The sequence below is a fragment of the Rhamphochromis sp. 'chilingali' genome (genome assembly GCF_963969265.1).
Source record: "Rhamphochromis sp. 'chilingali' genome assembly, chromosome: 9".
Lineage (NCBI taxonomy): Eukaryota > Metazoa > Chordata > Actinopteri > Cichliformes > Cichlidae > Rhamphochromis > Rhamphochromis sp. 'chilingali'.
The window spans coordinates 33,611,869-33,637,140 of NC_137936.1; the positions used below are offsets into that span (position 1 = coordinate 33,611,869).

At 40.2% G+C, this 25,272-nt stretch overlaps 2 protein-coding genes across 4 annotated transcripts; both read left to right on the forward strand.

Annotated features, from left to right (window-relative positions):
• The first annotated feature begins 970 nt into the window (after positions 1-970).
• manbal (mannosidase beta like) lies at positions 971-4,309 on the forward strand. Of its 2 annotated transcripts, none has more exons than XM_080892091.1 (3): positions 971-1,107; positions 1,468-1,651; positions 3,844-4,309. In XM_080892091.1, the coding sequence occupies exons 2-3, from the start codon at positions 1,502-1,504 to the stop codon at positions 3,952-3,954; spliced, it is 261 nt and encodes an 86-aa protein (XP_080748217.1). In that variant the 5' UTR covers positions 971-1,107; positions 1,468-1,501; the 3' UTR covers positions 3,955-4,309. The 2 variants fall into 2 exon arrangements, with proteins under 2 accessions (XP_080748217.1, XP_080748218.1); XM_080892092.1 differs by having other exon boundaries at positions 978-1,122; positions 1,464-1,651.
• Positions 4,310-5,422: 1,113 nt separating this feature from the next.
• LOC308401938 (proto-oncogene tyrosine-protein kinase Src-like) lies at positions 5,423-24,857 on the forward strand. 2 transcript variants are annotated; one of them, XM_080890410.1, is made up of 13 exons: positions 5,423-5,813; positions 14,010-14,355; positions 15,765-15,864; positions 16,737-16,754; positions 17,487-17,585; positions 17,847-17,950; positions 20,095-20,244; positions 20,328-20,483; positions 20,663-20,842; positions 21,021-21,097; positions 21,209-21,362; positions 21,507-21,638; positions 22,072-24,857. In XM_080890410.1, exons 2-13 carry the CDS (start codon positions 14,082-14,084, stop codon positions 22,278-22,280), a joined length of 1,653 nt encoding a protein of 550 aa, XP_080746536.1. In that variant the 5' UTR covers positions 5,423-5,813; positions 14,010-14,081; the 3' UTR covers positions 22,281-24,857. The 2 variants fall into 2 exon arrangements, with proteins under 2 accessions (XP_080746536.1, XP_080746537.1); XM_080890411.1 differs by lacking the exon at positions 16,737-16,754.
• The last annotated feature ends 415 nt before the right edge of the window (positions 24,858-25,272 follow it).

The following is a 25,272-nucleotide window of genomic DNA, read 5'->3' on the forward strand; positions in this document are numbered from 1 at the left end:
AAATACAGTATATAAGGCAAAAACAGAGGTTGCACAGTTCTAATCAGCTTGAAAGAAAGTCAATATTTGGTATGATCACTTTTTTTCCTCAACACAGACTGAACTCTCTTAGGCAGCTTTCTTGTAGTTTCTTTAATTAGTCTTCAGGAAAAGTTCTCCAGGCTCGTTGAGTGGCATCTTTTACTGCCTTTTTGTTTCATTCTCTGCAAAGATAATTTCAAGCTGAATGTTTAAAGTATTGTTTTAGATTTATTTCGGGTTTAATTATTCCATTATTTGATTGTAAACAGGAAAGCTATTTTGCAATGTAGGTGGCAGCAATTAAAAGGTATTAAAAGCATTTTGCATCTGAACTCACGTATTAATATCATGACTCACATTTTGACTGTCTCCTTTTTACAGAAGTAAATAAGGAGAAACCTGATGACATAAAACGGTTTTAATAACCGTTGCAATAGAAAGAGGGAAAACGAGAGTGTGAAAGGACTCATTCGTGCTCATATGAACTTGGAAAAACTGCATAGAAATGCAGTAATACTACATGCAGCGATACTAAAAAGCACACTTGAGAGAAAATATTGGCGGTAATTATCTTGATTAGCAACACTTATTAACTTTTACGCTTCATCTTTGAGACGAGGCTGTAAAATATTTAGTGGGTGAAAACCTCTCGAGTTTTTTGGATGGAAACTTATTTCCTGTAAAGCAGTGGCTCTAAAACAGCCGATCATCGCTGGTGAAGCACAGAAACTCTGCTTGGAGAAAAAAAGAAGCGTTTGCCACCTTGATGACATTTATTTCACCAAATTTATCTTAGATTTTTTTTTTTGTCTTTTCAATTTATTTATTGTTCACTGTGGATAAAATCTCTCCGCAAGGATTAAAAATATGAAAAATAAAATAAAATAAATAAAAACTCTTCTCCACGAACGTTAGAGGGTGTTGTTTTCAAGCCAATCCTCTATCGGAGCGGAAGGAGATGGCGGATTTATGATGTCATTTCCGACAAGTGATTTATTTTCTCTCCCTTTGTGAACTACTTTAGCTTTTTTACGTTAGAAGAACTGACTTTGGTGTTTGCATTCCTGTAGCGGTAAAACGAGGCAAGTACTTCCATCACTGGTGAGCTTTTTCCCCCCCACTTTCCGCTCTCGAACACTGTCTTGCCAAAGTGCTTCGCTACATTGTAACGCTGTGAGTGTGTGGTAGCTAGGCGTATCCACAATAAAGTAAATATATAAAGTAAGCATGAAATGCGTTTATGTTTTAGTCCGTTTGAGTACAGTGGAGCAGAGTGTCTGTTTCATTCACATTTTTAAGAGAGTCTGTTTAAAAAGTGGCCGCTATGAGGCAGAGTAACATCTCAACACATAATCTCTCTCTCTCTTTCTTTTTAATGCACCCTGTCGTCACTTAATGGTTTACATGTCTTTCTTCTACCGTTGCTCACGTTGATTTCACAGGCAGGTCACCGGGGGAAGCGTAACAGAGCAGGGTCATCATGTCTGCAGAACTGGACTTGTCCACTCCAGAGATCCCTGAGCCTACCCTGCTAGAAAGCATACTGCGCTATGGGTTGTTTCTCGGTGCTATCTTTCAGCTTATTTGCATCCTGGCTGTCATCTTCCCTTCATCCAAGGGCCACGAACAGGTGGGTCTTATAGAGAGGTGTGCTTGCTTGCCCATCCTGAGGGGTGTACTGTGAAGGAAGTTCTGCATAGTCAGGCTTTCTTTGTGTTATCTGAGTATCACTAGAGCAGTTATCCACCGGCTTTGGTAACTGTGGTTTTCTGTTGACATGAAAGCCCAACATTTCTGAAATCGTGATCATCAAGCACTCTCTGTGGTCAAAATAAATGTATGCTTCATCTCCAGTTATGTTTATTTTACTGTTCTGTGTGGTTTTGTTGTTACAGTTTATTTCAGCTGCACAATCCAGCTGTGAGGCTTTTGGTGCAAGTAAATGCTACGCACGGCTAAGACTCTCCTCCAACTTAATAAAAGGGACAGTGAATTCATTTCAGTTTGTCGCCAAAGTGAAAGTAAAATTACTGACTGAGTAGGTTGTTTTAGTGATGAATAGCCAACAAAAGGAACAAATTGATTTTCTAATCTGTGTTTTAGTAGCTGCAGTTCCTTCAGTGTAAAAGCAGTAGGACCAAATATTAAAAAAACATTCATACACTGTATGCATGCAAATTCTCATGACAATGGTTTATAACAAGCTTAAAAGAGAGCCATCTTCATCACACTGAACACTCTGACATTAAATTTAACAGAGCTCGGTAACCCATTGATCTCTGCATACTCCTCCCCTCTGGTTTAGCTTGGGGTAAGGTTGGTTTCATTGAGCATCACAGGAAGGATGTGAATAAGTCTGGGCTCAGGTGAAACAGAGAAGGATGCACAAATCAATAGAACTGAAGCACAATGCAGACAGTTGAGTCAAATTGTCACTGTACACCATATGCCCATCCTGATGTTTTTCTTCTCTTTCATGAGCACCCAACAACTGTTATTCTCGGTTGTTACACACGATGTTATTTTTTTCTTCATTCTTAGAATGACAGTATGAGTTTGAGGGGGTAAAAATTGTAGGTGTATTAGAAATACATTAGGAAATGTCTACAATTGCATGCGCATTTGTTACATCACAGTTAACTTATTCTATTCCCATTTTTAAGGAGATATTAATGTGTAATCATCAACCTAATTTACACTTTTTAGGCTATTTTACTCTGCTTTAGAGTGATATATGGTATAGAGGCTGTGCTGTAACACCACACAGATCCATCATATGTCTTTTGTTATGTCACAGAAGAGTTTAATTGATTACATTATGGTTTCCAATGAGTTAAACACATTAACGTAGTTATACTATGGAACAGCTAATGTTAACATTAGAATACTGAAAGTAAAATAATTAAATTTTTATTATATTTTGCCTGTCACATTTAGAAGTTGATCTAAAAAGAAATGCAGAGAAACTGGGCGCCACTTAGCAAGTGTAGTGCTGAGTCTCTTGTTTTAGAAAGTCTGTGAAGACGGGGCTACTTTCACAATCTCCATAATAACAACTGTCAGGAGAGATTATTTATAGACAAAAGCAATTAAATCCACTGTCAAATTACTCTATTTTCAGGCATCATTATCAGATGCACTGATTACTCTCCACAGTATGTCGCCATTTCATCTTTTTTACCCACCAGAACAATGGGAAAGATTACACTCACAGAAACTAGGCTGGCAGAAAATAAAAAGTGCTGAAAAATGTCAGTTTCTTTTGTCTGCTGTGTACAGTATTTGTCTGGGAATTTCATTCAACTGTCTGTTAATACTGCAATAGTTTAATGTAGAGATGGAAAACTGCAAACTGTATAAACAGCATTGAAAATGTATAATACTTACCCCATGTGGATAAGAAGTCAAATTAAACGCACTCTTTATGACAAGTTCAACATGGGGGAAAAATGATGAATAAAATGACATTAGCATTATATTTACTAGTTATACATGAATCAACTGGCTGTCAGTATGTAAAGTGACCTAAATAGCCTCTAACTTGTGAGCTACATCCTTCTTTCAGCTGCTCCAGGGTTCGGCACTCTGGTGATCTGCCTCCATCTCTTCTATTCTGACCACTGGCCACTGCACTGTACAATGTCCATTGCTTTTACTTCTATGCAGTATGTTGTTGTGGATATTTGCATTATTTTATTAAAGTTATGGTTGTAAAATGCTGGACTTTTATCACTATATTTCCATTCTTAAGTGAGTGCCAAGGACAAATGAAAAGACTGTTCCTTTGGAGGTTGTTCAGGGTGCTCTGTGTTTGCTCTGCAGGAGGAAGCCGAGTCCACTGACGTAAAGGCTGCTGAACAGATAAAGAAACCTAAAGGACCAACACCTCAGCCTCGACAGAAACCAAAGAAAGAGAGCAAAAAGAAGCGATAAATATCTGTGTGCATGTCTGTGCGCGCGCGTGTGTGTATTACCTTGAGAATGTGTGTGTTGGGTCATTGCCAACGTTATAAGAATTTCGTTATTACAAGTATAAGCACTAATTTAAAACAATTAAAAAAAAATTAAAGAGGTGTGTTGAATTTGAGGCACAAGAAAAGGACCAACTACATCCTGTTCAACACATTACAAAAACAGCTCATTATCATGGTGCTTACCAACAGTTTATTTAGTTACACACCGTATTTCATTGGTTGTGTTTGTTATACATTTTCTTTTGTAACAATTGAATATCATTGGTTGAATTGTGTGTTAATAACAAGGAAGAAATAAATGTGTTCTGCAGCCATCCACCTTAGCAGTTTACAGTAATTGCCAAACCTCAGTTTCATGTAAAGAAATGAGAAGGACATCATGACCCAGCCTTCTGTATGACAAAACACATACCTTATAAAACTGTGGTTTGGTGTAGTAAATCATAATGCCATAGATGATACACCAAAGTCTCACATTGTCCAAAAGTACTAGGTTGTGTTTTCACTCTAAATTTGTAATACAACGACTGTATGTTTAAATGTATTCAAAATTCCGAGATAAACAGTGATCAGATTTTTGCTAATCGTTGATGCCCTCAGAAAGCCATTTGGTTGGGATGTTTATTACCTCGTTTAGATCCATTTAGCATTTTATTAAAGCGGTAGTATTGCACATATTTTACATGAACTGTCTTGTATAAAGTCTTGATTTTAATCCAAGTATTCCAGACAAATTCTGGCCATCTTGATGTGCATCTGGGCAGTTATTTTTAAATTAATTTTCATTTCAAAGGTTACTGGGACATAAGAATTGCACGTATAGAGTTACCAGTGAAATTAAAAAGCTTTTGGGAATTCTACTTCCAATATCAGCTATTGCAGAGTTCCGAGGGTTCTATGAGCGACATGGGCCTACATTATAGTGCCTCTGCTTGAATATATCTTCAAGTTAGTTGACTGTGTCATTGAAAAAAGTACTGGGATTGTACGTTTTACTTCTCCTTGAAGTAGTTTCAGTTCTCCGCTTCAACTACTGGAAACTTGATGCGGGAGTGTGGGAGAGGATATCAGCTGATGGATGATAAACACCGCTAAACGCCGACCGGGTTCCGGTATCACTGCACCAGCAAAAACTTACCATTAGGGAAGTGTGTGTCGCTTAGCAACCAATTTTCCCAGTCGGCTAAATGGAGCTTTTCAGCAAACGACAGACGTAAACATACAGGGCACGCGCGTAGTGTCTTATTACCTTTATTATAAGAATGTTTTCAGTCGTGACTAATAAAAAGATATTAGGAAAACCCAAACGGGGGGGGGGGGGGGTATTTCTGTCAACGCCGCGGCGAATTTAACAGCCGGCGTCGAGTTACGCAAGGTGACGTGGTGAATGCTCCCGACGTTACTGCGTAAAATCCAGCCTCCCCATATTTGCGCTCTCGTGTTTCGTTGGTGATGCATTATCTAGTGCCTTCCCCCCCACGAGGCATGTCTTTTCCACACTACACCACTCCTGCTTCGTCGCACCAATTTACCGCGCCGCCGACCCTTCCCAGCTGAACAGGTTTGCCCGGCCCACCGCAGCCGCTCGGCAGCTGTGCCCCCAACTCCTGAAAGCAGTCCCCGTCATGACCTCCTCCTCCTCCTCCTCCTGTGATTTTGCCGAAATTCGCTAAATGGGATTCGTGGCTGGCCCGGGGTTTCCACAGCAACTGGCCATCCGATTCCATTATTTTTCTAATGAGGACAGCCGTTCGGATCTAACACGGTTCCTCGCTGCGCGTCTCTGATTTTTGGGCTAAATCTCAAGACGCGTCAAAGGTAAGTTAATTAGAGCTCGTAGCAGTTTAGTGCGATAATGCAGATTTATTTCGGCATTCAATGTCGGCTTTTCTTTTTTTTTCTTAAAAAAAAATGTGTGCTGCGCATTTTTCTCTCACGGATGTTTCACACAGGGATTGATAAGCTACCCCCCTCTTCACTGACTTGTATTTTCATTGTTGCACAGGCCATTCACTCGCACATTTGGCCAGTGCCACTCAGTCTGTGCCAGGGCTAGGTTGTTGACGATTTACTACGCCCCGCAAAATGCAAAGCGTTTGTGCAAATCTCTCATTTTTGTCTTGGCGATCATCACGAACACTCGGGAAGACGCAGCAAATCGGCTGCGCACAGAAAATAAAGCCAACAATCCATCGAAATTCAAAATGGAGCTGTAGCAGCACCTGTTTTGGTTCATCAGGCCGCATATGCGCTGTATGTGAGCCAAAGCCTACGACACTCACTGGAGCATTGTCCCTTTTTCATCATTATTATTATTTTTGTCCCGGTTCCCATTCACAAATCACTGTTTACGAGCCTTGTGGGCATCTGTTTAGCAAACACGAACAGTGAACGTTTTTGATTTCAATTTACGATTCTTTCTAATAGCAAAGACATTATCATTTTTGACAGCTGCTGATCCTGTAGGCAGCTACTACCCCACCCCGTGTTTCTTTGATAGCAGCTTTGCTCACAACAACTGGCGTTTAATCCCGTGGAAATAGAGTTTTAATTATGTGGTTAATCTATTTAGAGTTGGTTTGGGGGCTCTGGACGAGCTCCAGCTTATTTCCTTACGGCGGGGGATTCAGGTTTTTGGCTTGAATCATGGGAATGCTCAGTATTGGATGTTATCACTGGATGAAGATGCAAGCATTATGTTAGCAAATTATGAAAGAACATTTAAATACCTTGTTGAATTCTTACAAGTGCATTTCAAGCAAAAAGAGTGCAGGAAGTGGGTGAAAATGCATCATAATCCCCTCATGTGGCTGTGAAAGATTGAAATTTGATATAGGCCTGCAAAAATATTTTTTTTTTAATGATGTAGGTCTACTTTTTTACAAGTTGCAACAACCCTAGATATCGTCTTAATACCATTTGTTTTGTCCAGTCAACCGTCCAAAACATCAATTTACTCTCATAACAAAGAAAACCAGAAATAAATGACAGAAGTGAAAGCTTCTTTAATGTTCAGTTGTTCATTAAAACTGATTAACTGACTGCCAGTTAACAATCAGACAGGCTGTTGTGAAACAGTATGTGTGTAAAATGACTTTTTCAAGAGAACAGATTCAAAAAGCAGACCCCGACTTTATTTTAAAATCCTGTAAATAATAAAAAAAGGCTGTGTGTAAATGACCTAGAATGACACAGCGTCATTAATAAGATATATAAATTTGTAGACTGAACGACTGATGTCCTGTAAAATTAATCCAGCTACAGCAGCTGTTCCTTTTAGTCCGGATCGCTCGCTGCCAGAGCCACTAGTTAAAGATGGGCGGAAGTGGGTTTTATCAGCTGAGTGCCACAGTGCCCCTCTCCTCTCCACTTATCTTCCTCCACTGCTTTTTTTCCTCGCCTTTGCTGAGTATGTTGGCTTCTAAGGAAGAGGGAAGATGAATTGAGACAGCTAGACAGAGACTTTCACTTTCCAAAGTCTGTGGGATTTAATCATAAAAAGAAATGGGAGGAAAAAAAACACAGAAAATCTGATTTGGGGAGTTACAGGACTAAAATTGGAGAAGGCTCGATAGTTATGCGACTGCATTGTCTTTTTCTCTCTCTGACTTTTGCTATATATAGATGATCTGTACGTTACGCATGTATCTGTGGACTGCATTGTTCATCATGCAACATCTATATGGGAATAAGACAGCGACACTAATGTGCACATTTCCTCTCGTTTTAATCTTGAGGAACCATCATTACTACGCCCCCACCACCACCACCACCCCCTCGCCTCCCCTCCTCTCCCCTCCCAAGGGCAAACCGTAATTTTCCCATTCAGCTGAAACATTGGCTGGAGCTGTCTTTCCTCTCTGCAGCACAGTGGCAACTGTTACCGTCTGTTGTGACTCAGTGAGGTTTGTCGTGGCCAAATGTGCTTATGTGACTGACCAGACATGTTGAGCTTGTGAGCTCAGCCTTAGATGAAGGATTACGAAGGTTAATATGGAACTCCAAACGTTTTTTGGTTGTTTTTTTTTTTTTGGCAACCTATGCAAAATAAGAATGACAAAAATGAGAATGATTGCACTAAAACACTCCTCAATTGTAAGTAGTGCTTTAAAGCAGTCATTTTGTCAGAAATTCTTAGGATGGGTCCTTTGCATTATGGCTAATTATGCTATTTAACATTTAGGGACTTGATTGTGTCTACTGAAGAGATAGGTAAAGATGCTGTACACCAGAGAATATTGTTATTGGATGATCAAAGATTTAATGGTTATGTTACTATTTCAGTTTAAGTTGATGTAACAGACAACATGTGCAGTTTTTATTCTGTGCAAGAAAGCATTAAGGTTACTTGAAGCTCATCTACAGCTTCTGCATTATTATTCTGGTGAAGTGGATATCTTCCAGTCTTTTTCGGACTAAATTTTGTCATTGTTTTCTCAAACAATGGTTCCTTGTTGAGATGCGGGCAAAGGGTGGTAAAAAAAAAAGTGGGGGTGGGGTGGGGGCTACAATGATTGTAAAGGCTGCATAATTAGGGATTCGGCTTGAAAATAATTGCAGAAAAACAGCACAGAAGTGTGCTTTGTTGAGTGTGTGTAGATTAAGATATCCGTGAGACAATGAATTACAATGCAGAATTTCAGTAGGACTAACAGATTAACAAGTTTAAAGGTTTAACAGATGGATGCTACCTGGAGACAAACAAAAGTGGTGTATTTTCTCATTAAAAGCTAATCCACAGCAGCAATGTCAATGGCAATCTATCCCAACTGCGTTGAGGAAGCAAAGCTGCAACACAGCTGACTGCAGAAAATGTCAGCTCTGTAGGGATGAGGTTGAAGTTGGGATTCCACCAAGTCATTCTTTGGGGAAAACAGATGTTTTTCCCTTACAAAAATATCGAAGAGCTGAACATATTTACTGATAAAGGCCAGCTTTGACCTGCTGTGCACACGAGGAAATGTCAGGTATGACTGGCATTGTGGATAACTGTGCACTTTGACCCCCTTGTCACTTACACTGGAATCAGTATGGACAGGGTGCAGCATAAAGTCTTTCAGTATGCACAGAATCATTCAGTAGTCTTTCAAGATGGATATGAAAATGATAAAAAGTCATATTGGGGCACATGTAAATTGAAACAAATATTGGCCTGATGCGATGCAGTTGAAGAGCATGAAAGGTGTTAGGACTTGTCTACTTTATATCCTGCATTCCATTTAGGCAGCTGGCTATTATTCCTTTACTTTTTTCTGCTTTCTCCACAGCTTTTGCTCCCTGTTGATGAGCAGAAAGTTTAGATTCATAGGGTATCAAATCCTTAGAATCACTCTCCATACAAGGCAAATCAAGAACCGGTTAATTCCGTTTAACTTTATTTATATAGTCTCCATTGAGAACAACACGTATCTCAGTGGACTTTACAGTGAGAGCTAAAGAGGTTATATATGGCCTATATATAATATAGAGAAATCCAACAATCCAGAGCTTACCTTACAGCATGTCTTTACTCTATCTCTTGACATTTAAACCACATATTATGTAACAAATGTGGAACCTTTAAAAAAAAAAAAAAAATACTGAAAGAGTGCCACAAAAATCCCAGCTGCTTACCTCAGCTTTAAGAAGTTTGCAAATTTGAGAAGACACTATCCATTCATGCTCGAAGCCAACTTTCTTTAATAATTAAAGAAAAGTATTTTTAATATTATTATTATGATTATTTGGCGCAAAGCAACATGAGTTTCTGTTTGAAAGAGATTCTGTTTTGCCTTCTTGCTAGATTGACCGCTTTTCTTCTGATTTGGTCATGACCCATAACCCACAGATCAGGTTTGCACGTCTTCACTTCTGTGCCAATCTGCTGAGCCTGTCATGAACTTGTCTAAAAATGTAATTAACACCAGTTGTGATGGGGCCAGGAGCATAAGGAGAGGTACACCCCGGACGGGTCACCAATCTGTTGCAGGGTTAACAGAGAGACCAGAAACCATTCATACTCGCACCTAGATTCATCAGTTAATCAAACTCCATGCATGTCTCCATAGAGAACTCGCATGGAAACAGGAAGAATATGCAGAGTCCACACAGAAAGACCCAGGATCTTCTTTCTGTTGACAGTGTTAACCGCAGAAACCAAGATTCATGACAAAAACGTTCACAATATCATGCTGCACTTCCACCTTCCTGTACTGGCAAGTTTAATGCGATGCTTAAAGCTCAGTCAGATAATGACTGAATTATATCAGAATATTGGAGGATATTCCTGTGGTATTTTTTTTTTTTTTTATTGTTTTTGTTGTTCATCTCATCAAAGAGAAAAACTGAAGTATGAACTGAATGTTTGGGCCAAAAGTAGAGGTATATAGAGTAAACCTTGATAACTGTTACACTCCTGTCTGTGAAGTAGGTCACATCAACTGATCCACTACAAGATATTATCTTCCATGAGACAAAGTGCAATATGTAATGGTCTGTAATTGTATCTGGCGTCCTCATAAACACTGGGGTCAGTAATCTGCTTGTGTAGCGTCAGCCATTTCCTTGTTTTTTCCATTGATCTGCAAGTTGGAAAATAGTCCAAGAAATTTTCAGTCTGCATCTCTAGTCCTGGAAAACCATGAAAATGGAGCTCTCCTGCTCCATCTTCCTCCCTCTCTCTCTCCTCTATTCCTTCCTCCCACCCTGCCCTCCTGCTGCTCAGGTGCCTGTTCTTGTTGCAGTCGAGGTGTGTAGTGCAGTCTGCTTCATCTAAAACTGCCAACTCAACTTCACCTCATCTCTCACATATTTTCCAGATCTTACTTACTCTTTTCTTTTGCAAGACTCTACAATGTCTAATTCCATTCTCACCAATCCATAGTCTTTCATTTTATACCCCTATGCTAATGTGGTCACATGTTACCACTTGATATTAGGCCGTTGCAACACCATATTAGGAAAAGGCACAAGGCTCTGCTACAGAGCTACTTCTGTTGTTTACACAAACACGCCGGCTTTGAGGCTTCCGAGGGCGCTGTGGTTTGTACGCTGCTCTGCGAAGTACTAAACTAAGTGCTGGACACTGCAGCTCACATTAAACCTGTGTGTGAGAATCATTACTTCTCCTCATCAGTCTGAGATTGATCCTAATGATTAGTACGTCTTCCAAATCCATTTGAGGCTATCAAAGCCAGAATGAGCGAATCAGAGTTGGCTTGAACTCCTCTGCCGAGTGCTTACCCTGCTGAATTTACCACCAGGGAGATATCTGTGCAGTCTCCAAATTCACTGTGGTGCATATACTAATAAAGTTGAAGTGGTGAAATGTAAATTTGGCATGTGTGACACACATGGGTACATGTCATATGGCATTACTGATTTCCTTGAGATCAAAATGTCTTTCCTCTGTGGAATCAGCAATAGACCACAATAACGGGTAACGAGTGAGGGACAAGAAAGGTGTACTATGATAGACGGCAGAGTGGATCCGTGCTTGACAAATTCTGACCCTACCAGCCGATTGTCACGGCAGAAATGGAGGCTCATCAGACCGTTTTTGGAATTTTTGCAAGCCTGTGCAAATTGTAGCCTCAGCTTTCTGCTCTTAACTGAAAGGTGGTGCTTGCAGTGTGGTCTTCTGCTGCTATAGCCCATCTGCTTCAAGATTTGACGTCTTGTGGCTTCAGAGAGGTTCTTCCAAATACCTTTGTAACGAGTCATTATTTGAGTTACTGTTGCCTACCAATTAGCTCAAAGCAGCCGGGCCATTATCCACTGGCATTTGACATCAACTAAGCACTTTCACCCAGAGAATTTCCACTCACTGCATAGTTTCTCTCTTTCAGACCATTAACCATACTATGAGAAAATCTCAGTAGATTAGCAGTTTCTGAAATACTCAGATTAGTCCATGTGACACAAACAGCCATGCTATTTTCCATTTCGATGATCAGTTTGAACACGTTGTCTTGACCATGCCTACATGGCTAAATGAATAATGAGTTTCTAGCATGTGACTGGCTGATATTTGCGTTGATGAACAGGTGTACATAACAATATGGATGTTATGAAGTTTTCATAAATTTCCAGTCACACAGATGTAGTTTGACTAGGGGCAGCTGTGTCTAAGGAGGCAGAACTGGTCATTCACCAGTTGGGAAGTTGATGGCTCAATCCTCTAGGGAATCCCCTAGTAGCATATCGAAGTAACAGAGGACAAAATGAAAAGTTTCCCCGTGTGGTAAGGGCCCACTTTACATGTATCTTATCTTTACCTTTTTTTCTTCTTTTTTTTTTCCGTTGAGGCGGATGTTGATCATTAGAGGCGGTCAGTGCAACTGGCCATAATGTTGATTGCCAATGTCTAAAATAGCTCTTTAAATTGATTAACACAATTCCCACTTCCCTGTCCATCTTTGTCTGAAGCCCTATGAGCTTGTCTCAGTATGACTCAGTGTTGCACCATGGGATACATTAACCCCTCCACTGCACCAAATTACATCCTGGCAGGGGCTGAAGCGAAGCTTGCACGACTGCGCTCGTGTTTGAAATCGCTCGTGTACGTTCACACACGCATTGTAGCTTACACGCCAACACAGCTTCACAGTGGGAGCCTTGGATGTCTTTGAGGATTCCCGTACCTGTGTAATTAAGTTATAGTCACACATCACACTTAAAACACCCACTAAGCCTCAGCTGTCTGCGTTGCAGTATACAACAACCACCTACGCGTTCTTTTTACAGCCGCTGCCGGTTCCTTCCTCTTTCCCTTTTAATAAAACTCTGTCCTGTCTGTCAGACTAACACAAGTGTGTTGGAAACATTCATAAGGATACACGGGTTGCTGGAAAAAGGATATGAGACACAACTGTGTTTGGGTGTTAGTGTGCGACTGAGCTTAGTTTCCCAGAGACCAAGGAACAGCTGCTAATGCACAGAAACGCACACACTCTGTCTCGGTTCCAAAGGAACAAGACTGTTTCATGTGTGTGTGACTGTCTCTGTTTCAGCTGGCTTGAAATAGTCGGTCTCGCAGTGACTCACGCCGCTATGCCTGGAGGGGAGGATTGGTCTTGGTGTGTGAACAAGGCACTCTAACTTTCTGTGGGTGCACTTGACTGTCTGAGCATGTTTGTCTTTGTCTGCACTCGGGATGAAGGCGCACTCTTGACTTGTTGCATTTATCGGGCTGTAATAAATGTATTTGACATGAGGATGTGAAGGAAAAGCAGCAGTATAATTACCTGTTGGAGATGAAACTGTTTGTGTCCTTGTCAACTCAGCAGCATTAACACACGGCTTCAGTACGGCCCACAGCTCCTTTGTTTGAAGCTTTGTTTTCCACGTAAATGCTTATTGATTCAAAACAGATTGAATCAGACAGGAACGACCTTGAATCTATGCGTGTTTTTATGTGCCCTCTTCGTGGAGTATTTGCATGCTAAACGGTTTTAACTGAACCTGGAGCAGCTCCAAGGATACTCAACAGCAGACCAGGAGAGCTAAAATGAATGCGATGCTAGAAGCAAGAGTTTTTCTTGTAGGAGAGTGAATGGCTAGAAACTGAAATGGGGTCGCTTCCTTTTCCTGAGTGAACTTCATTTTTCTTTTAATCGTCATCTTTAAAATGTACATTTGTACAGTCACACTGAAATGGTCAGATTTAGTAAACAATTAAGAAAATGAACACTGTATTTAAAAATAACACTGTATTAAATGTCTACTGAAATGGCATCAATAATTAAGGGTTAAAGCATTAGGATGCTTGTGGGTCAAACTGCATTTAAATATTAATAAGAATATCCTCATTCATATGCCTGCCTCTGAGTCAAATTTTGCTGCTAGGACTGGCAGATATGATGGCAGAGATGTTGGATGAAATTGCAAATGCAAAAAAAAAAAAAAAAACTAAATAAACACTTACTGAATTGGGATACTGTAGGGTTTTGTTTTGTTTTTTTGTTTTTTTTATAGCAGTGTACATGGTCTACAGTATACAGTGATGGCATGTATTTGACTTTTATTGATTAACAGAAGCAGTAGCAAAGCCACTTCGGACCTTAAAGTGCTGCTTACTCATCATTGGCTCTGGTCCCAGGTCTGCACATGGGGGCGGGCAAGAGCAAGCCCAAGGAGCCGGGCCAGCGCTCCATGAGCCTGGATGGTACCATAGGCACAGGCTCCGACAGCGGGCACTTCCACCACCTGGGACCCGCCCAGCAGACCCAAACACCCAACAGGAGCCCTGCCGTCGGAACAGGCAGGCGGGGGCATCAAGGGCAGCACCAGCACGCCCCAACAAATACTCCCGAGCTGGCTCTCTTCGGAGGAGTGGACCACACGGGAACTGTCACATCACCTCATAGAGGACCTCTGTCAGGTAGGAAAAACATTATCATAATGGGTTAGTTGGGGCAAAGTGGACAAGTTTATTTATGTAGCGCCTCTTAACAACAAGCCATGAAAAGACAAGATTTTTTTTAAAAAGTCACCTTTTTTTGATTGTATAAACATATAAAACATTAGAGTAGAATTAGAAAGATGACTCTGGAAAGTGTAAAGTAAAACTACTGTGAAGCTTTAGTCCCACATTTAAATAAAGTAAATGCAGCAGGAAACAGAAACACATCGTACCCTGATATGAAAGAACTGAGTGGGAACAAACAGTAACCTCCTGTATAATTAGTGAGCTTTTAGAAGTGCTTTTAAAGGCAGATTTTGTTGTTTCTCTTGGTTCCAGTCTTTATGCCAACACGAGCTAACTGCCTGTGTGAATGTGGTCGTGAAACGGATTCAATAAATCTGACGAGAACTTTGATGTCTCTGTCAGCCTACGGACTTGCTTTCAGTTTGAGATCACAAAAGTCCCAAAGTGGATGGGGGGGGGAAGAAGCAAAATCTGATTCATAATGAGTCGCATTTACACAGAAAAATATTTAAAAGCATCTTTTTTTTTTTTTTCTCACTATCTAAGAGCCAGACTTAAAAACTTCTTTTCATCTTTGAAGCACCACATGTCACGCTGTCCATATTTTATTTACTGGATATATTTAAACTGTAATGTGCCTAAACCAGCCAGATGGCTGGGTTAATGTTGCTCCATCCAGAGAGCAAAGGCCTGCTGGTATATGAAGAACAGTTCTGCTGGTTGCAACCTACTGCTGCGCACCTAATGAGCCAATCAATGATCGGCTGAAGAATTCCCCAGTTTAGGTCTCAAGTTCATTAAATAAAGCTACATAGAACCCCATTAATATCATACCTTTGTCCTTCAAGGGCGGTCAGACAGATGCTGTCTGAATGTCAATATTTTTCATTAGATACATTTTCAGAGCAGCAGTAGAATACCTTAACATCCAACCCTGAAAAGCTGAAAATTCAAGGGCTAGGTCACAGTGCTAAAAATCACACACGTTATTCATTATATATATGTTATTATTATTATTATTAGAATAATATTTTTATTATTCCACTGGTTTTTAACTGATGATTTTCTTCTTCAAATTTAATTGAAAAACTGACTGGCGACAGCCTGAGAGGGTTTGGGCTTGAGACAAGATGAGGGAATCTTTGCTAAATTAAATGCAGAACAGTGGTGTGCTTTTAAGTTTACCTTGTTTTTAGATCCCTGGGAAACCAAATTGTACCTAAAAAATAAATTTCCCAGCTCTGTTAAACCAGTGTCATTGATCTTAAGTGGAAATACCCTTTTGTGTGCTAAATGTCTTTATTTCAGTGTCTGTATTGTTCCCCAAATGAACGTTTCTGTTTCTCCGTGGTCTCTTTCAGGAGGCGTCACTACATTTGTGGCTTTGTATGATTATGAGTCACGAACAGCATCTGATCTGACCTTTAGGAAAGGGGACCGGCTGCAGATTGTCAACAACACGTAAGAATCAAGAGTCATCCCACTGTAACTCTAGTAGTGATGCCACACAGTCACAGAGATGTGAATGAACAGATTTCTTGGTGCACACGTGATCTGTGACGCGCACATATGTGGACATGAATGAACACGCGGTGATAGTCAGATCTGGTAACTGTCGATCCTTCCCATCTGTTTACTAAAAGTGAGCAGAACAGCTCTGCGCTAATGCATTCTGTTCCTCATGGGCAACTGTGATCATCATAATCTTTTAAGAGACTTCAGAGGGAGCATTTTGTACCGAGATATAGATAGAAACAGGACAAAACAAAACAGGTTCAAGTGAAATTACGTTGTTTTTTGGGGGGTTTTTTTGGGGGGGGGGTAATTTTTGCGAGTTTTTTCAAGCTGCTGTTTCTAAGCTAAACATCTGCAACATAACTCTCTTGCAGGTGTTTACAATCACAACAATTTTTTGTTTTCCTATGAGCTCTTTCTATAACTTCCTACTATAAGTCTGCTCTGCTGGTATTTATTGAGAGCCTGGCACTACATAATTGGGCTGAAAAGTAGAATAAATACATAATGAAGCATTACAAAGCAGTGCTTAGTAGTTAGATGAGTTTAGCCAGGCTGTATTTCTAAGGCCTAAACTGGACATTTATGGAAGATAAATGAAATATATTCATACTCTCCTATAGTATTAGAATCCCACATTGAAATGGAAAATCAAAGTTAAATCAGCCCACTGTGTAATCCCACAGCTTATGCAGCTCGTCTGCTATCTGTCTGTGCCGTGCTGCGTGCCTTGCCGTGTCTCCTTGCTGCATTTTGATGTGTCTGCTGTGTCTGTTATCTCTCCCTCTTTCTTTCTCATGCTTCATGGTTTCTCCTAGGAAAAAGTACAGCTTCAGGTCAGTAATATTTAATGCAATAAAAAAAAACCCTCATGCAACCTTTTCTTCACCGTCCCTGCGATCCTTGCATTTGCTTCATCGTGAAGTGGTAAATAGAGATGGACTAATTCTATATCTCCTATATAAAACATATTGCATGTTTCTACATAGAGCTAAAGTTGAATCTAAGATGGGACAAGTGGAATAAAAGGTTGCCTGCATTTATTTTCCATCTTACCAATTTTTTTTTTTTTTTTCTTAACTCCATCCTATCAACTTTGCGGGATGAGGTTTTTTAAGTTTCACTTTTGCAGTGTAAATGGCACTATGGTTTTCAGTCAAATGATGTGGAAGTTTAACTGGATGGATCATATCAGAGGGCACTGTTTCAAAGTTACTGGAATATTTCAGGGATAAATCCAGTAATGTTCAGTTTTTTCTCATTGGCAACAAATCCCATAAGTCCAAAGCCATTGATAAATGAATGCACGGTCTTTCCTACAAACTAAAGCTCAAACTGGTCCCCAATACATGTGCAGTTTCCCTCAGTTTAAATCATTAAATCAAATTTTTTAGCTTCTTATATTCTTGGGTCTTTGAGCAAAAGACAAGGTAGAAGTTGTTCCTCATCAATGAAATATGGTGCTGATTTTGAATAAACTTTAAATATCTCTAATTGCCTTGTTCAGTTTTGTTCGTGATTGACTCTCACTCTCTCTTCATCTCTCTGTCTCTCTCTTTCCCTCACAGAGAAGGGGATTGGTGGCTCGCTCGCTCCCTGACAACTGGAGAGAGCGGTTATATCCCCAGCAACTATGTGGCTCCATCCGACTCCATCCAAGCAGAAGAGTACATTATCCACTCTATGTTCTCCTCATGCGATTTACCCTGCAGTTTATTTACATCTAAAGCTGGTTTTCAGTGCAGAACCTGCATGTAGTTGTGCTCTGCACGCATTTTAATGATCCATGCATGATAAGGCCATGTTTACAAATAAAGAGTACTGACATACAGTTCATACATATAATCCAAACGTAGCTCTGCATTCCTGCTCCAGCTGCTCAGTAGTAGCTCGTCACTGATCTCGCTCTCTGTGGCCCACTTTGGCAGGTGGTATTTTGGGAAGATCACTCGACGTGACTCGGAGAGGCTCCTTCTCAACCCTCAGAACAGACGAGGAACTTTCTTGGTGAGGGAGAGCGAGACTACTAAAGGTGAGAGAGCAGACATTTGCATCACTTCAGAGACTACAGTCATTATCATGAACCATTATCAAGAACAATTAGCTCTTCTGCCTGTCTGCAGTCGCGTAATGATGCATTAAATCAGCCTGAGTGCTTTTTTTTTTCTCACATTAAAACTATCTAGCAGCAGTGTTCGACCTGCACAAAGTGGCATTTCTTTATTTGACCAACAGGCTTTTGGCAGGCGTATTTTCGTTTTTTCAGGCTGATGACATGTGCAAAACGTGGATCAACATGATTCTTCTAAAATGTATTGTAACTGTGTTTAGGCCTCCCAAGTATAAATAAATAAAAATTATATCATACATACACTATGAGATTTGACATTTTGACAGCAGGGATTCGAAGACATTAAAAAGATTTCCACTGAAAACTATTTTTATGCTAAAGTGGTTTCATTGTTTAAGTAAAATGCAGATGCTCTCTTTTTTTCAGCTTTTTTTAAATGCTTTAATGTGCCGTTTTCATTTTGGTGTGGGACAGTGCAAGCACAACAAATGTATGGGCTCATGTTTTCCCCCCTTTAAACATTTCGCACACTAAGCAATTAGTTGAGGTGGCAAAAACTGCTGATAAGTTGATAATTAAAACAAGAATTAGTTGTTGGCGTAATGAAATTGTGAAATGATCAGTTTTTCAGTTGTTTCCTTACACTCCATGATTATCTAGTAAAACTGTCTCTGTAAAACATGTTTAATAAAACCCCAAGATTTCTTAATTTTTCACACATTAAAAATGTGTGAGGTGGGCAAAATAATAAAGCGATGACACTTTTTCTGCCTCCCTGGAGGCTTACACAGAGTAGCAGATGTGCTTTGAAATAAGTAGATCTTCAGGGACTCAATTTGAAAGAGGTAGAACCTGCTAATTAAGTCATTTGTTAACTTTCACACTGGCCTGCGGCGCTGTGTCTTTGTTCTCTGGGCTTGTGGCAGAGTTTTGCATCTTTCGCTGAAAGTCTGCACTCAGATCTGGTCCCTGTGACGTAAACTGACTCTTTAGGGGGCTGTTTTGGAGGAAGTAAAAGGAAAAGATTGGAATGGGTTGGGCTTGTGAATGGATAGGGGTGAATCACTCTGCCAGAACTAGGTCATCTTAGAAGGTTGCTGGATTTTCCCCCGGCTATAGGTCCATGTTCTCCCACCACACACACACACACTGAGAAGAGGGGAGAACTGTGAACACTTGTAGGAAAAAGGGGAGGATTTGGGAGAATAGGAGGAGCTGTTGGCAGAAGATGCCATGGCCTCTGGGTGTGTTCTGTATAAGATATCAAATGTGAGGCTCGCAGTGAGACAGAGATGAGCATGAACATGCCTCTTGCATGTTGAAAAAGATGAATCTTATCATTCAAGGTTCAGGCTACAAGCACTCACATTGTGACCCTGTTAAAGAAACCTTTCCTCTGAGCTCTTGACAGGTTTTTGTCTCTCTCATGTCACATACCTAAGAAGAAATGGTGTGAAGTGGCTAAATGCTGTAGTAGTTGTAATCATGTAAAGGCTCTTTAGCTTTCAGAATATGAATAAAGGATAATTCAGTTTTACATGTTTAGTTTTAAATCTGGAAGTGAAGGTACTTGAGTAGTACTATAGTGGTGGTAATGATTTGGTACATTTGCTTGATGCACTTGGGGAAGTCTGTCTTTCCTGCTCTAGAGTTTCTTTCTAATGAGAGAATAGGTCAGTCAGTGAAACTCCAGATCGAACACAATTGATTTTTTTCATTTTCTTTCATGTCTCACTGTAAAGCTTAGGTTTGCTAAGTGAGTTCAGTCCTTTTTTAAATCGCATCAAGTTTGAGTCCTGTCACATTTCTAAGTTATTTGCATTTTGTTTGTTTTTACCTAATCGGCTATTTTGTCATCATTATTCTTGTGAAATGTAGTTTTGTGAAAAACTGTTGGACAAAACAAGGTTAATGAAACTTTCTGTAGTGGTGGGCAGTGGATAAGGACAAAGGCTTAGTTATTTGGCCATTAATCCAACCAGCAGGGTCTTAAATAGCCAAAGCGCAGCTGCTAGGAAACTCCAGAGAGCAGCTGCCAGACGGGCCAGGAGCAATGTGGTTTTATTGTTCTAACCTGTCTCTGTCTGTTTTTGTCTTGCTCACAGGGGCGTATTGCCTGTCAGTGCTGGATTATGATAACACCAAAGGCGCTAATGTTAAACATTACAAAATCAGGAAACTGGATAGCGGAGGTTTCTACATCACTTCACGCACCCAGTTCACCAGCCTACAGCAGCTAGTCTTCCACTATCGCAGTAAGTACTCGGGTGCATGTAGTCACCAAAAGTTAGGAAATGTCAACTGCATTGATGGTAACTCTTAACCTTTCCTCATTTAGAGCACTCTGATGGACTGTGCCACGCTCTAACAGATGTTTGTCCAGTGACCAAACCTCAGACGCAGGGACTGGCTAGGGATGCCTGGGAGATCCCCAGAGAGTCTCTCCGCCTTGACGTCAAACTGGGACAGGGCTGCTTTGGAGAAGTCTGGATGGGTAAGAATCCCTAACATACCTTAGCAGATGGGTTAAACTTTTATGATGCAACATGAGCATCATTTACTCTTTCTTGTTAAAACTAGGAAACCTTTTATATTTGGAGAGTAGGTGGACTAAGAGGAGTAAGGACAGCAGTTTACTGTAGAAGCAATGTCTTTTTGTCTGGCTTCTGACAGGTACGTGGAACGGTACAACACGAGTAGCCATTAAGACTCTAAAGCCCGGCACCATGTCTCCAGAGGCCTTCCTTCAAGAAGCACAGGTCATGAAGAAGCTGCGGCACGAAAAGCTGGTCCAGCTGTACGCCGTTGTGTCTGAGGAGCCCATTTATATTGTAACAGAGTATATGAGCCAAGGTAGCGCATGACAGCAGACTGTGTCAAGAGATGGTTCTCAGACCTGCTTGATACTCGGACAAATTCATAATCCTCTTTACTAATTCTTGTTCAAAAAAGGGGGAAAGGGATGTTTACATTTGACATATTATCAGCTTAGGTTTTCGTAAATTAAATAATATTGGGTTTGTGTTCACAGGCAGCTTACTGGACTTTCTTAAAGGCGAAGCTGGAAAGCTGCTTCGTCTGCCTCAGCTGGTAGACATGGCTGCTCAGGTAAAACTACAAAAGATCAGTGTGCTTAAGTGCATCATCTAACCACCAAGAATTCAATACTAAAAGGTGTACTACATGGAAATTTAAATTTCTCGTCCTCTCTCCTTCCAGATTGCAGCAGGCATGGCCTACGTGGAGAGGATGAACTATGTCCACAGGGACCTGCGTGCTGCAAACATCCTGGTAGGAGACAGCCTCGTGTGCAAGGTGGCTGACTTTGGTCTGGCAAGACTCATTGAAGACAATGAGTACACTGCAAGACAGGGTAAGTCTCCTCTTCCTACTTAAAATATTTACACTCAAATCAGAGAGAGAGAAGTTTGGTTACAGAAGAAAAAGTGACTTATAAGAATAAGATGTCCTAAAGTGTTTATAACATGCCACACTGAGTTTCATAATGTTTTCTTAGGAGCCAAGTTCCCAATCAAATGGACAGCACCGGAGGCAGCTCTGTATGGTCGTTTCACCATTAAGTCAGATGTCTGGTCCTTTGGTGTGCTGCTCACAGAGCTGGCAACTAAAGGCAGAGTTCCCTATCCAGGTAAAAGCTCCACCTGACAGGATAAACCCACATAATAATTTCAGTTTCTTATTCAAATAAAAAAATAAATCGCGTTGTATGATTTAAAATAATTCAATATTTGATAAACATCTTGTGCTGTGAGACAGAATTGACCAAAACTAGCTGATACCTTTCTACACATCCAATAGGCAAATCACATAAGTTGCACCATATAAGGTGTTTTAGCATACCCACAATTGCTGCACATCTGCAAATCTTCTCCTTTTCTTGCTACATCTGACTTGATCAGCTGTTGTCATTGATATCTGCTCTGCTCACTGATCAGGATGTTTCTGCTGCCATCCCAGCCTGAACCAGCTTCCCACCCCTGCAGGCTGGGAAGGTCCTGGATCAGAGCCATACCACAAAAGGATTTCTGTCCAAAAATCTAACTTACTGTTTTTCTTGACAGGTATGGTTAACCGAGAAGTGCTTGACCAAGTGGAGCGTGGCTACAGGATGCCTTGTCCAGCAGAGTGCCCAAGCTCCTTGCATGAGCTCATGCTTTCCTGCTGGAGGAAGGATCCAGAAGAGAGGCCTACATTTGAGTACCTGCAGGGCTTCCTAGAGGACTACTTCACCTCCACAGAACCCCAGTATCAGCCTGGGGAGAACCTATAGAACCGTATATCGAATTGAACCTGGTGAGAAGGGGAAAGGGCCTCAGCACAGAATGATCTGCACTAACTGACCTCAGAGGAGCTCCTGTTTAAGGATCTGAGCCTGTGAAACTCAGTTGTGAGGAATTTGAGATTCATCTGTGGAAGTAAAACCGAAATAGAAACCGGCAGAAGTCCCCTCATGTGCCATAACGGAACTTCTACAGAAGAACCTGAAGAACCTCCTTTCTGCAAGAACTCACTGTTTACTTAAGTTCTCTTGCAGTAAAGAGGTTGAGCTGTAGAAGGCAAACTCTTGCTGGACTGACTGTGGCTCTGATTGAATCGATTGACTAAACTTGCGGGTAAATGTTTTGGAGAGATGCGACCGATGTGGGAGGAATCAAATCAGGATCTACAGAAAGGGCAAGAGGAGAAAAGATAAAGCTCCTGTCGAAGAGAGTAAGAGGGAGGATATTTCAATCAGGCATGAGCTGTTTAGTGAAACCTCCCTCTTTCCCTCTTTTGTTGCGTCTCTACACCATCGTCTGGTACCTTTTCCGCCCACAGAAGAGCACTGCCCCTGTGGCTCAGGTGCCAAAGGAAAGTCTGTCTCTCTTGAAATCCTTTATCTCATTTCTTCCCCTCTTCCTCTATTTCTGTCTGACTTTCAGCATTTCTCTCCAGTTTTCTCAAGTGCTGCTTCTTCAAAGTGTCTCCAAATAACTCAGCTCTGGAACTCAACTTTGCATCTTTATTTTTATGTTTACTTGGACAGTACTCGTCCTGTGGTTTCAGGTTTTGTTTTTGTGGCAGACAAAAGTATCTGACAACACTTTATTTTGTGGATTTTTCTGTGACTTTCAATAGACAGGCTATTAAAATAGCCATAATGGTAGTGCCAGGGTAAATGTACTCAACAGGCAGGTTCTGTAACACTTAAATTAGGTAACTTAAATTAACAATTGAGGGCTCTCTCTTGTTTAATCATCACCCTGTCCTTTTCTAGCTGTATTTCTTGACATACATAATAAACAGCCTGCTGGAACCAACCTTGATTAAAAATGTCTTTGATGCAGATAGTGTCTGAGTGCTTGTTTTGATTGACTTAATTTAACTGGAAAGTTGCATTGAAATAAGCACTGTCGCCGTGGCACTAAAGGCCACCTTCAGTGAATATCTCTGAACCATAAGTGAGGGGAAAAGTTCCATCATTTATGTGAACTACTAAGAGGTTGATGATGCTACTACTGGTAAATATCAAAGTCAGGATGGGAAAAGCCTCTTTGGGCCTGTGCCAAACAAATCACATTTCTTTACTGCTATCCATGTATATACTGTTTTATTATCAATGGGGCTTCCTTGTTGTTGTGGTTTTTTTTTTTTTTTTTTTTTTTTTTTTTTTAAACATACTATGATTTTTCTGAAATTAAAACTCCCCAGTAAACTCCATGCTAGCAAGTAAAAACAAACTGCTCAACAAGACAGGTTTTCATTTACCTCACATGTGTCGTCCCTATGAAATATGCAACCAGGCAGCCCTAATGAAACTGTAAAACTCTGATCAGGTAACCCCAATAAAACTGTGTTTATGACTTAAATATAAAAGCTGATTTATGAAGCCAGTTAGCATGTTTTTTTTTTTTTGTTTTTTTTTTTTTTGTTTTTTTTTTTGGTGCCATTCTTCTCTTGAACATTGGCTGGGTTTGTATTTATGCTATACTTTACATCAACATGTGTCTGTTTACTTCATGTTCAGGTCAGGCCCGGAGATCATATACAGACTTCTGAAACTATTTTTCTTTTTCTTTTTTTTTTTTACATCTCAACCACTGCAGCCAGTTCTCACTGTCATATTGTACATACTGTAGCTGTACCATGTATGCCACTAAATGGCAGGGTTATGTTGGATGTCACACATTTTGCAGTGATTTGTTTCATAAAGTAGCCAATAGAACAGCAAGTGTAAAGTTGGAGGTTGTTGCCAACAAAAACAACAATGCCGCTTATCAAACTAGGAGGCATACAGCAATAAAATGAATATCATGAAAATATGATCCAGTGACAGTTAATGATGACTAATATTCTGAAACCACAAAAAACGGGAAGTTGGGTTGTGATGCGATGGTTTGACATGATAAATGAGGTCAAAGATGTAAATAGTATCTTAAACAAATGACTGTGACTATCATGTAATTTGTTTTTGTATAGTTTCTTTCATTGCACCTCCATGCTGAGGTTTTTACAGTGACACGCCTGCTCCCAAAATATTAATAAGATGCTACTGTACATGGGGCTTAAGGAATGTTTCTTCTTTTTTATTTTTAGCCATGTTCTATTTGAAGCCTCTGTTTCTGCAAAAGACAATTCAGAATTGGGCTTGAGATATTTATGTATATCTTTCCATGAACATATTAATAGTATGTTCCTCTTTTAGAAAGGGTAAATCCCAATTTGTTTTGACACTCTGAACTGCCTGCAAGTCATTGGGACAATGTCAGTGGGCCCATGACAAGTATGAGTAATGCCAAGGTCTGATTGGATTTTCTGTGCTATATTTAATAAGTGTCTCAGTCTTTTTTTTTTTTTTTTTTTTTTTTTTTTTTTTTTAAAATAAATCTATGCAGTTTCAGTCTGAAATTCCTGCAACTTTATGGCCATTTTGTTCTAAAAACAAACTATGATCATAAACAGAAGGTGTGAGCATTTTGTAAGGACTTCTTTTGTCTTTCTTTCTTTTTTGTTCCAATGTAACAAGATTGAAATAGGTATTGTGCCACTTTATGTTGATCTTTAAATGTGCAATAAATTATATTTCAAATGTGTTTTGATAAGGGTGTGTGCTGGTGTGTGTGCTATCTTAGGATTACAAAATTGTGTGTCACACTACTTGTTATGACTCATTAACTTCTTCATAAAGTTGTCAGTATGCAGCACCATGAGCATGTGATGATCATTGGTTCAGTGTGCTGCAGTTTCTGGAATATTTAGGCCAGTGGGCTTACAGTATTAGA